This window comes from Neovison vison, chromosome 13, assembly GCF_020171115.1.
Source record: "Neovison vison isolate M4711 chromosome 13, ASM_NN_V1, whole genome shotgun sequence".
Lineage (NCBI taxonomy): Eukaryota > Metazoa > Chordata > Mammalia > Carnivora > Mustelidae > Neogale > Neogale vison.
This window is the reverse complement of record NC_058103.1, coordinates 2,862,179-2,874,112: the sequence shown is the minus strand read 5'-3', so window position 1 is coordinate 2,874,112 and position 11,934 is coordinate 2,862,179. Positions and strand designations below refer to the sequence as shown.

General features: G+C 45.9%; 1 protein-coding gene and 1 non-coding gene across 2 annotated transcripts; both read left to right on the top strand.

Annotated features, from left to right (window-relative positions):
* The first annotated feature begins 49 nt into the window (after window positions 1-49).
* EIF5 (eukaryotic translation initiation factor 5) lies at window positions 50-9,373 on the top strand. The gene is made up of 12 exons (XM_044232096.1): window positions 50-71; window positions 206-416; window positions 1,309-1,588; window positions 1,698-1,779; window positions 2,055-2,227; window positions 2,435-2,546; window positions 3,844-3,986; window positions 4,609-4,767; window positions 5,085-5,246; window positions 5,526-5,690; window positions 6,250-6,384; window positions 7,191-9,373. The coding sequence occupies exons 3-12, from the start codon at window positions 1,517-1,519 to the stop codon at window positions 7,278-7,280; spliced, it is 1,293 nt and encodes a 430-aa protein (XP_044088031.1). The 5' UTR covers window positions 50-71; window positions 206-416; window positions 1,309-1,516; the 3' UTR covers window positions 7,281-9,373.
* Window positions 3,202-3,325, top strand: LOC122894732. The gene has a single exon (XR_006381806.1). It is a non-coding gene; the product is annotated as a small nucleolar RNA SNORA28 (small nucleolar RNA).
* Window positions 9,374-11,934: the final 2,561 nt, after the last annotated feature.

Sequence of the window (11,934 nt, the reverse complement as noted above, 5' to 3'; positions counted from 1 at the left end):
CGGGCGCTGGGGTCGAGGGTAGCTTGAGCGCGGCGGCGGCGTTGTTCAGTCAGAGCGAGAACATTCCAGAGGTGAGTCCGGTGAAGGGGCGGTGGCCCCGCGCCCCCTCCCCAGTCCTCCCCGCCCCCTCGACCCCCGCGGGCCGCTGGCTGGCGGGGAAGGCGCCCCGACGCCCGCGGCTCACGGCGCCGTCTTTCCGCGCCAGGTCGCCAGGCCCCGGGCGCTGAAGGGTGTGGACCCCGGACGTCGCTGGGACAGCCCCTCCCCGCTGCTCGGCGGCGCCTGGCCCGGCCGCTGCTCGCTGCGCTGCTCCGCCGCCTCCGCCGCCCCTCCTCGGACTCGGGTTCACACGCGCCTCACTTCATCCCAGTCCCGGGCGAGCAGCGTTGGGTTTATGTCTTTATTTGACGAAAACGGTGAGTCCGCGGGCGGGCCGGCGGGGAGATGGCGGCCGCACAAGATGGCGGCGCGCCGCGTGACCCGCGCGCGCGTGTGGCGCAGTTCGGGCGGGCGGGCGGGCCCCGCGCCCCCGCCGCCTCGCCCTCCGCCCCGGCCCCCGCCCCTTTCCGCCTCCCCTGTCCACCCCCCCTCCTCCGCCCCGGTCCCCTCCCCCCGTCGGGCCCGGCCCCTCCCCCGCCCCGCGGGAGCGCGCCGCGCGGGCTGACTCAGGCCCCATTGCTGCATTCATGAGTCATCGCCCGCTCGGGGGCGGCCCTACCGGCGCCCCTCGGCCGCTTTCGCTTCCCCCGCCGCGCCGAGGCCGGGTGGCGCGCATGGCGGGGTCGCTGCCCCGGGCTGAGCGTCCGGTGGCCATGGGCACCGGAGCGAAGGTCGAGTGCGTGCGCGCGCGGAGCGGGGACGGGAGGGGCGGGGGCGACCGCGGTCCGTGCGCGCTTCCGCGAGACGCCGTGTCCTGGGCCGGGGCAGGGCCTCCCCGAGCGCTGCCGGGTGCTGGACGCGGACTGAGCGGGGAGGCTGGGAAGTTTGTTCGTAGCTGAGGCCTGGTCTGCGGGGAAGAGGTCGTGGCCCTTGCGTCCGCGGTTGTGGAGATGTGGCCGCGCCCCCGAAGCGATCCTTTGCCGGGCGGACGCAGCGCAGTTGGGAGTGTGGCGGCTCCCGGCTGGAGGCCCGCCCTGGTCCACGCGGAGCCCCTTTCTGTTGCGACAGGTGTTCCGTGTTCGAGGAGAGTGTTCGCGGCGCCTCACGCGAACCGGGGTGCTTCGTGGGGTCACCGGGAGGCGAAGGGAGGCTTCCTCCGCGGGGATCCCGCTAAGCGTCGGGGGTCGTGTGCTCTTCCTTCTCTTTCAGAGCTGTTGCGCAGCCATTGGTACCTGTATTGGGGACACATAGCATACAAGCAAGAAGCCTACAGCCTCAGTGGCGAAAATTTTTTCATGTCAGAGACCGAGAACTCTTGCAGTCGTTTATGTCATCCCTTCTTCTCCAGACAGAAGATACCAAAAAGTTGCAATCAAAGATCTCTTCATCTTATTGATAAAGTCACTAATAAGCCAAAATGTCTGTCAATGTCAACCGCAGTGTGTCAGACCAGTTCTATCGCTACAAGATGCCCCGTCTGATTGCCAAGGTAATACCCATCTTTGGTTTAGTTTGAGGCCTAAGCTCTTTTGCTAGAATCTTAAAGATTGCACGTCTTGGGGTAGATAATGCAAAATTAAAGTTATTTTTTTCTTTAGGTTGAGGGCAAAGGAAATGGTATCAAGACAGTTATAGTCAACATGGTTGACGTTGCAAAGGCGCTTAATCGGCCTCCAACGTGTAAGTAACGCTTCTTACCAGGAGTCTGACAAAGCATAGTGTCACTGTGGTCATGACAGACTTGGATCTGTGTGATTGGACTGAGTTGTATGCTAGTGTGTTTCAGGGTTAAGTGGAATCTTGGGCTGGAAAACCAGCTGGTTAGTTCCTATTGGTAAACAAAGCTGCTCAACACATTTTAAACCGGTATAAAAGTATAAAGGAGTTATATTTGTATAAGGGTGTATGAGTAGTAGAACATCTAGATAATAAATCTCCCCCCCCCCCCCCCGTAGATCCCACCAAATATTTTGGTTGTGAGCTGGGAGCACAGACCCAGTTTGATGTTAAGAATGACCGTTACATTGTCAATGGATCTCATGAGGCGAATAAGCTGCAAGACATGTTGGATGGATTCATTAAAAAATTTGTTCTCTGTCCTGAGTGTGAGAATCCTGAAACAGAGCTGGTGAGTCTTTCTGAGGAAAAACTGCTTATCTTCTTTTGTGGTCAGTCCTTTGATATCACCACATGTATGTTCCTGAGAAGGCAGAGCAAACTTAATTGCAAACAGGTTGTGTAAAACAGCAATTTTTTTTAATCATTTAACGTCTTGTTTTTTACAAAATTTTTTGTAGTCTATAGATGATTGACTTGTTTTTACTCTTTTTGGCAGCATGTCAATCCAAAGAAGCAAACAATAGGTAATTCTTGTAAAGCCTGTGGCTATCGAGGCATGCTTGACACACATCATAAACTCTGCACGTTCATTCTCAAAAACCCACCTGGTAAGTCTTTATGAAGAACTTGAAAGATTTTAATGTGAGGCAGCTGATCTTTGGAAAAAATGGAAGCTTTTTTGCTGTTGTGAAACTAGACTATAAGGAATGTCCCAACTTTTGTGCCTTGTTCTGTTGAGTCTATGACTTTGAAAAACATACCATTCAGGGTGAGAACAGGCTACAACTTAAAACTCTGCTGTGTTGGCAGTTTTTTCTTTCTTGAAATTTTATTTACTTGAGAGAGAGCTTGCATGAGAGGGAGAAGCAGACTCCCGCGGAGCTAAGAGCCTGATGTGGGAATCTGTCCCAGGACTCCAGGACCATGACCCAAGCTGAAGGGCGCCCAGGTGCCCTGTGTTTTCGGTTTCCAAGACCTGTCCTTTTAGAAGAGGTGGAATGGATATTGTAAAACAGCAGCACCTCCGTGGCTCTGTCCGTTGAGCATCTGCTTTTGGCTGGGGTCAAGCCCTGCATCAGGCTCCCTGCTTAATGGGTATGTGCTGCTGCTGCTCCTTTTGTGTGCATACATGCAAGTGTGTTCTCTCTCTCAAATATTTTTTAAAAATAAATTAGGATCCCAGCAAACAATCCACTTCTGGAACACAGTGTTTTATGAGTCAGGGTTCTGGCTCATTAAGCCCAAGTGGCTTTAGAACATTGCAAGCAACACTCTGTGGCAGACGATGGAAGTTGTCTGACACAATTTAAGCTTGCTATAGCAATCAAGTCTAACCTATTCCAGTGTTCTCCTCCATGAGACCAACTGTTACATAGACTTAGACAGTGTTAACAGCTCTGGACTAAAGTGGTGTTGAGAAATGCTCATGTTTAGGTTCATGGGGGACGAGAGGGTCAGGAGTGCCAGCCTTCACTAAGCTGCTCATTTTCTGAGATACCACCACTTTATGTTAATTTTACTGAACAGTTAATATCTCTGTTCTAGGACATTATGTCCTTACTCTGAGTTTTTTCACATAGGAAATGATAGTGGAAGAATTCGGTTTGTGAACCGTAGAATTATACGTAGCATTGTTCTTGTGTATGGTTTTCTGAGGGAAGGTTCCAAAGCAAAAGGAAGCAAAGGGTTTTAAATGTCTGTGGGAGGGGGTGGGAGGTTGGGGTACCAGGTGGTGGGTATTATGGAGGGCACAGCTTGCATGGAGCACTGGGTGTGGTAAAAAAATAATGAATACTGTTTTTCTGAAAATAAATAAATTGGGAAAAAAAAATGTCTGTGGGAGACAGTAAGGTGTACTGTAAACTGTAGTATTAAACTTTTACTGCTTTCTTTGTTTTGCTGTAGAGAATAGTGATAGCGGTACAGGGAAGAAAGAAAAGGAAAAGAAAAACCGGAAGGGCAAAGACAAGGAAAATGGTTCTGTGTCCAGCAGTGAGACGCCCCCACCCCCACCACCAAATGAGATCAGTCCTCCTCCGCACGCTGCGGTGAGTGTAGTGGGGAGTGTGTGGTGGGCACTAAAGTCAGGTGAAATCCAATACCTGGTGGGGTGAGAGAAAAAAGGAAACGCGGGCACCTGGGTGACTTAATTGCTTAAGTGACTGCCTTCAGCTCAGGTCATGATCCTGGAGTCCCACGTCAGCTTCCTGTCGGCAGGGAGTCTGCTTCTCCCATTGTCCCTCCCCTCCTCATGAGCAGGTGTGCGCATGTGTGCACTTTCTATCTCAAATAAAAAGAATCCTTTTAAAACGGGGCGGGGGGTGCCTGGGTGGCTCAGCGGGTTAAGCCTCTGCCTTTCGGCTCAGGTCATGATCCCAGGGTCCTGGGATCGAGCCCCAAACCGGGCTCTCTGCTCAGCAGGCGGCCTGCTTCCTCCTCTCTCTCTGCCTGCTTCTCTGCCTACTTGTGATCTCTGTCAGATAAAACTTTAAAAAAATCTTCATTTTAATGAAGATGGTATCTTGGGTTCCTGGTTATGCGTGGTTGATTAAATTAATGTAGGTCCAATTTAGATTTGTGAGAAATGAACCTAGTGCCATTAACATGATGAGAAATCAGAAGTATTTTTGTGTTTTTATGGCATTTGACTACATACATACATCTTGACAGGAAGAAGAGGAGGATGATGATTGGGGGGAGGATACAACTGAGGAAGCTCAAAGACGCAGAATGGATGAAATCAGTGATCATGCAAAAGTTCTGACACTCACTGATGATTTGGAAAGGACTGTTGAAGAGCGGGTCAATATTCTGTTTGATTTTGTTAAGGTAAAATAACTTGGGTCAGTAGCAGCTAAACATTTTCTTGATAAGTTTCAAGCCTTGGATTTTTGTAAAGGTGTTTGTTACTTCATGCTTATTATCTGGCATGTAACTTTTTTCCCTACGGTATCTTTTCAATACTCAAACTTTTTGTTCAGATACTTCCTGAGGTGGTTCCAGGTACTGTATTGGCATGTGCATTTCATGGAAAAATCCTAAAACCATAATAAATTTAGTAGGAAAAAAGTCCATGCAAGTGGGGACTAGTATCTCTGGATCAAAATGTGTCTCCATTTCACTGAATTGCTTCCTTTTATTTGCAGAAGAAGAAAGAAGAAGGTATCATTGACTCATCAGACAAAGAAATTGTTGCTGAAGCAGAAAGACTGGATGTAAAAGCCATGGGCCCTCTTGTTTTGACTGAAGTTCTTTTTAATGAGAAGATTAGAGAACAAATTAAGAAATACAGGCGCCATTTCCTACGAGTGAGCAAATTATTTTTAGGTTCATAAATGAGGTTAGAGCTCTGTGACCCTGGAAACTTGTTCTCTGTTATCCTAAAACTGGAGATAATTGACCTATCTTAACAAGCATGGGAATATTTGGAAAATACTGTGTATAGTCTCATAGCTAAAGTAGTACCCAGATTTTTATGCATTGACTTTTTGAGCCACTGTTTAAGGCTATAGTCTTAAGGCACAATCTTGAAGCAATATGTATACTTAATTAAAACTTTAAAAGCTTGTTAATACATGTATTTCCAGTTTTGTCACAACAACAAAAAAGCTCAACGGTACCTTCTTCATGGTTTGGAGTGTGTGGTAGCAATGCATCAAGCTCAGCTCATTTCCAAGATTCCCCATATCTTGAAGGAGATGTATGATGCAGATCTGTTGGAGGAAGAAGTCATCATCAGCTGGTCAGAAAAGGTGGGGAATAGATACATACATACAAACATTCTTTTTTTTTTTTTTTTTTTTAAAGATTTTATTTATTTGAGAGAGAGACAGTGAGAGAGAACATGAGCGAGGAGAAGGTCAGAGAGCGAAGCAGACTCCCCGTGGAGCTGGGAGCCTGATGCGGGACTCGATCCCGGGACTCCAGGATCATGACCTGAGCCGAAGGCAGTCGTCCAACCAACTGAGCCACCCAGGCGTCCCCATACAAACATTCTTGAAGATCAGAAGTATTACTGAGACGTTGTTGGGGCAATTTAGGAAGAAGTAACTTCTGATAACTTTGAGTTTCTGCTACACTGAAACGTAGTCACTGGTATAACCTGTAGGTGGTTCCCACTATGGCAGCTTCCTAGTAATAAGGAAAGAAAGTATTTAAACTCCTTGGACTCATTATGAATTGTTGAATAAATGGATCTGTTGAGAAGTCAAGACTGAGATACGACCCAGTCACTTTAAAGAGCTCAGTGTAGGTAGATAAGTTAAATTTTAGATTTCTGCAACTAAGGAAATTGTATTGAACGTTTTCTAGGCCTCTAAGAAATACGTCTCAAAAGATCTTGCCAAAGAGATTCGTGTCAAAGCAGAACCATTTATAAAATGGTTGAAGGAAGCGGAGGAGGAATCTTCTGGTGGTGAAGAAGATGATGAAGATGAGAATATTGAGGTGAACTGTGTTAGGGTTTGGGATTTGAAAATAATAATTGGGTAATTTGAAATTTCAAGATGCAGCAGAACGTGGTCTCCGTAATTTGGGAAGTTAACATGTCAATATAAAGGGTTGGGGATAGCTTTCCTGCCCCTAGACATGATCGTAAGTAGACCTACGAATTTTCAAAGGATTATTAGTGTAGGTTGGGTATACACGTGCTAGTTGTCCATAAAAATTTGGGTAAATTGGAAGGGGAGGTGAACCATGAGAGACTATGGACTCTGAAAAACAATCTGAGGGGTTTGAAGTGGCGGGGGGGGTGGGAGGTTGGGGTACCAGGTAGTGAGTATTATAGAGGGCACGGCTTGCATGGAGCACTGGGTGTGGTGGAAAAATAATGAATAATGTTTTTCTGAAAATAAATAAATTGAAAAAAAAAATTAAGATGCTATCTGGCTGAGAGAGACCTTAAGAGAATTTAATTTAGTATTCAGAGAGAACTTCGTTTTCAAATAACAAAAACTTGTGCAGAATGATGGCTCTGGGACACCTGGGTGGTTTGGTTGGCGAAGCATCCATCCCACTCTTGATTTCCTCTCGGTTTTGAGATCAAGCCCTGTGAAATCTGTGAAGCTTCCTTGGGATTTTCTGCCTCTGCTGTCACTTCTGCTCCCCCTGCCCACATGCACAGACACTTTCTCAAAAAAGATGGCTGTGTTTGGGTACTTTTCCTCCCTTGTTGACCATTGATTTATATTACTAATTTTATAAATCGGTTCATTGGGATAAAAGATTTACAATAAATGAAATTGTTTTACCAGGTGGTGTATTCGAAGACTGCCAGTGTACCTAAAGTTGAAGCTGTGAAGTCTGACAACAAGGATGATGACATTGATATTGATGCCATTTAAAGGGGTGCGTGCAGCCCAGCTTAACAGTGTAATGCTGCGAATCTTTCTGCATCATCAGCCAGAAGTGCAACATGTATGTGCAAAAGCTAAAATGGCTTAACATCATGCTACACTTTCTACTAAAAAATGTATTGCTGTGAGTGGTCTGTAATTAAGCCCAACAAGACATCTAGGGAGTCCATACACCTATCAGTGAGCAGATATAGTTTGCTTATTTATAGCATGTTTCTTTTTGAAAAATTAGTGGTGGACACATTTGGATCACATTTATACAGTTCAATAAAGATTTGATTTTTGGTCATTCTTCAGATTTTGACTCCGAATGACTTAAGCTGAAATGGCTCCTTTTTAAAAAATAACTGCACCATCATTAACCTGATAAGATTTTTGGAGCCTGTTAGATTTTGTTAGATGCTGAAACTGTAAAGGTGTCTTCAGCAGAATGTAAACATAAGCTTATGTATAATTATCTTAATCAGCCATTGAGAAATACAGTACTTTCAAGCATTCAGTCCCTCAGATTGGCATCTGGTAATGTACATTCTTCCCATGCCAAGGTGGACTGATAATCAAATGGCAGTGCAACATCGTTATCTTACTGAGAAGTAAAAATGACCTGAGTGTCCTATAAATAATTTTAAGAGCAGGTTTTGAAACTTGAATTGTGTTTTTTCAGTTCGTGTATACTTACCCCAAATTGTAGTCTTTGGAGTCATGTGCATTGCACGTTGGATGAGCCAGGGGAATTATTACATTAACAAACATTTTATGTGTATGTAGCTGTTGCTTTGTACTGACTGGGAAAATTCTGAAACTAGGGTGTGATTATATAGTAAGCTATGATTTTATTTGGGGGAAGCAGGAAAAGGTGCACTTAATCTCTAGCAAAAACTGCGCTTAATTTTTCAACTTTTGTTATGATTTAATTTCAAAATATTAAGGGCATACTGTATCTTTTCATTGTGGATTTTCTTCTGATAATATGGTTTGTTCTTTAATGCCTTTTACATGTGGATACTTAGCTTATGCTTTTTAGGCTTTGGTTGCTATCTTGCCAAAATAAGTGTTACCGTGTCTCAGACTTGATTTCCCCCTCCCCCCAAAATGTCTTATTTAAAAAGACGCTAAAAGCGTACTTCAAGTTAAAGCCTATATTTTGGTGTAAGACTAAAGGTGTTTTTTATTTCACATTGACTATAGCCAGACACCCAAGAAGTCTAATGGTGGCCACTGAATGCAGGTGATCAGGGCCTGACCCCAGCCCATCCTGAGAGTCAGATTTAGAAATAACTTACTGGTGAATTCGGCTTAATTAGCTGATTCAGACTCCAGTGGTATGGGTTATGGCTGTATCTGAGAGATCATACTCAAAGGAAAAACTTGCTGCATTTGTTTCTCCACAAAGTACACTGGGAATCCATCCAGAGGGTTAATTTTATTGGAAGAGCTGTCTTACATCATTCACCTTTCTTTTGTGATCCATTTTTACAGATTATAATGAGACCTTAATAAATGTATGTAAGAACTTTTCACATTGGAAATTATACAAACATTTGATACAATAAAACCTTGTTAGCTTGATATTTCAAGAAGGTAAAATCAAGTAGTCTTACTGGAGACCTACAAATCGGTCCCTGTCCTATCCCTGCCCCCCACCTTTTGATTGATTTTGATGAGTGAAGCAGAAGCACCTACCTGGAGGGAATGTGCTTTGTCACTGAGGTTTCAGATTCTTTGCTATAGGCCAGTTTGTCTTCATCATCTAAAGTCCTCTAGGAGATCCTGGTGACCTAAGCCAGGCTGCATTCAACATACCCAATGTCAAGCTGATAGGGTTCTGTTACAGTTGGGGTTGTTTGTTTTTATTTTGTTTTTCCTTTAACCTGAAGGAAAACCTGTTTGGGGCTTCTAAACACTAAAGAAAAAATTTTGGCTTAGACTAGTATTCAGTCTGGTGCCAAACTTCAGTGGAATTCAAATCCACATAGAGGCTGTCCTAATAAATTAACCCTTCACTTTGATCTATTCAGTGGTCTTAAAATTTCCTGTTTCAAACAGCTACATTACTTGATTAAAACAATGTTAAAATTCTATTTTGTCTCTGCTTTAATATTAAAATTAATCTAGATTCTTATTTTATAAGATTGAAGCATTGAACTCGCCGTATTTTGTAGCTGCTGCTTTGGATTTGTGTTGGGGTGTTTCCTTCTGTGGTTCCCAGCCTCGCTCAGAAAAACGGACACTATGGGTGTCACTATGGGTCAGTGATGTTCTGTAGGTCTCATATCCTTGTTCTGTAGCTAACTGCAAACTGAAAAGGTCTGTCTTAATCTGACTTTGAAATCTTGATGGGTGCTTGCTCTAGAGAATAGAGATGTCAGGTATATAGTTGTGTAGTAGATCTCTGATTAAGGGAAATGGAGGAGATTGCTTTCCAACAAGACTTTACTGAAATTGACGGACCTGTAGGACTAAAGGCTGGAGCAGGGAAGGGAATATAACGTGCTTAGGGCTTTTCTTGTCAGGCTGTGTTGCAGTTTCCCCCATTGTTTACTCCAGTGTACTAATCCCTGAGTAAAGCCCTTTGGCTTGAAGATAACTTAGAAATGGAAGCTGGCATCTCTGAAAGAATGGAAAATACAGAAGGGTATACTGGTGCCTGCACAGTGAGCCACCTTCCTGCATTTTTCATTTGTTGTGTTGATCCTCATGGTGATCTGAGGTGTCTACTGTTATCCCGAGGTCATCATCTAATCTAACTCCTGTGCCCAGCCACTTTGTCCTGCACTGCAGAGATAAAGATATGTTTAAAATCAAAATGAAAGGATTCTGCTGGAATCTACTTAGAGCTTCAGCACAACAGCCCAACCATAATTGAGATTAAAATTTTTTAACAGTTCTGCAAACGATCCTTAGTGGACTCTGGTAGCTACAGTTTGATCTGCCCGCACTCTGGAGTAACCCAGAAATGCAGAGTTGGCCCACGTCACATTGTCCTGTGGATTGCTCTTCAGACGTGGCAGCCCAGTGGACTACTATGGTTCCTTAAGGCACTCTCAGTACCAGGACGCGGTACCGGTACTCCATACAGTGCATTTATGTCTCTGACCTGTCCCTACGTAGACCTTGACTCTTTAGAATTGACAGGACATAAAGTGGAGTCATGTGGAGAAATGACTTGGCAGAGTTCTCAGATCGGGCTTACATAGTCTTCAGAGTCTGACCCTGTGAGCCTTTGCTCTTTAGAAGATTGGGGGCCTGGGTTTTGTGTCCACCTGCAGTAGAGTTCTGTACTCCACAAACTTAACATCTGATTGTTCACAGCCAGAAAAGGGAACCAGATTATAATTCTTGTGTGCTAGAATATGGGGATGTTCGCTAGCTACACGAAGAGAATTTTTCCTCAGAACCTAGACCAGGAGAATATGGTGTTGGGCTCTTAGAGCTAACCAGTAGGGTCTGTTGCCCCAGTCCCTGCCTTTGGGATGTTACTCAGTGAGCCCTTTTTAAGGGACATATTCACTTGGGCTTTGGAATCAGACCTGGATTCTGGCCAGGGCCTCCTTAGATTGCACATCTCCCTAATGGGATGGTAGCTTCTCTGTGCAGCACTTGAAATTCTGATGGAAGCCCAATACTGCAGTCCATGGAGGTGTTAACTGGGTTCCGGCAGTTACAGAAAATTGGCCTGTCTGGGATATGCAAGATAGTGTGCGCTGGGACCTCCAGACATCTGGAGCAGGAATCCGAGTAGACTGAGGAGAGCATTGGGTAGCTAAGTTATTTTTGGCTCAGGAGCAGTTAGAAGGTAGTCCAGTGTTTACAAAGCTCTCAGTGTGCCATAGGTGGTTGTCAAGAGAGACACTCCCCCACAGTGGTTCTCAGACCAAGCCGTGGCGGAGCACAGTCCATGGTTTCTGCTGGGATCCCGTAATAGCTGCAAATACCACCTAAACCAGTAGCCAGTTCAGCCTGTCTCCCATCTAACACATTGAGTTAGCTGACAAGCTCCCCAGAGGGGAGACGACTGTCCTGGGGTCCTGTGGCACACCCACAGGCTGGACCCCCCCCCCCCCAACACTTCTGCCTAAGCTAATGCTCTGCACCTTCCAGCTTCCAGGTTTCTTGCCCCTGGGGGTACTTAACACAGATGAGGAAGAACTTTGTGATCGTTGGGCCGGTTTGTGCAGGAAAGACAGGGTGGCAGCTTGCAGGGTCTTCACCTTCGTGTGCGGTGACACTGCTGAAGGGGCTAGAGCCCTCAGAAGCCATCTGCTCCAGACTGGGAAGCAGGGTTTCCCAGGGACCTGATGCCATCCCCTCAGGCATCCTGGCAGATCCCCTGAGCTCCCTACCTGCCTCAGACCTTGAATAAGTTTGCAGTTGGCCCAGCTTTGTCCCTGCTCTGTAGGAGTTCCCAGACCAACACACACAGGATGGGGATAGAACTTGAGAGAGGAAATGACTGGGCACTTCAGGACTGCCTGAAATTAGAAGCATCTCTGAGGTTGAGGAGGAGGAGAAATTTGGGCGGGAAGAGGAGGGAGCATGTCTGGAGAGGGAACCGTTCCCTGTGGATGACCGCAGCAGATGAGGGTGTGGGCAGTGAGGCCTTCTGCACGCTCCAGGCTTTGAATGGGGCCTTGGGACAGTA

Bases quoted from the DNA above. Each gene is read 5' to 3' on its own strand.
- EIF5 (XM_044232096.1), top strand. From the start codon at position 1,517: ATGTCTGTCAATGTCAACCGCAGTGTGTCAGACCAGTTCTATCGCTAC. The intron at 2,547-3,843 runs GTAAGTCTTTAT...GTTTTGCTGTAG, and splicing joins CATTCTCAAAAACCCACCTG to AGAATAGTGATAGCGGTACA. The intron at 3,987-4,608 runs GTGAGTGTAGTG...ACATCTTGACAG, and splicing joins GTCCTCCTCCGCACGCTGCG to GAAGAAGAGGAGGATGATGA.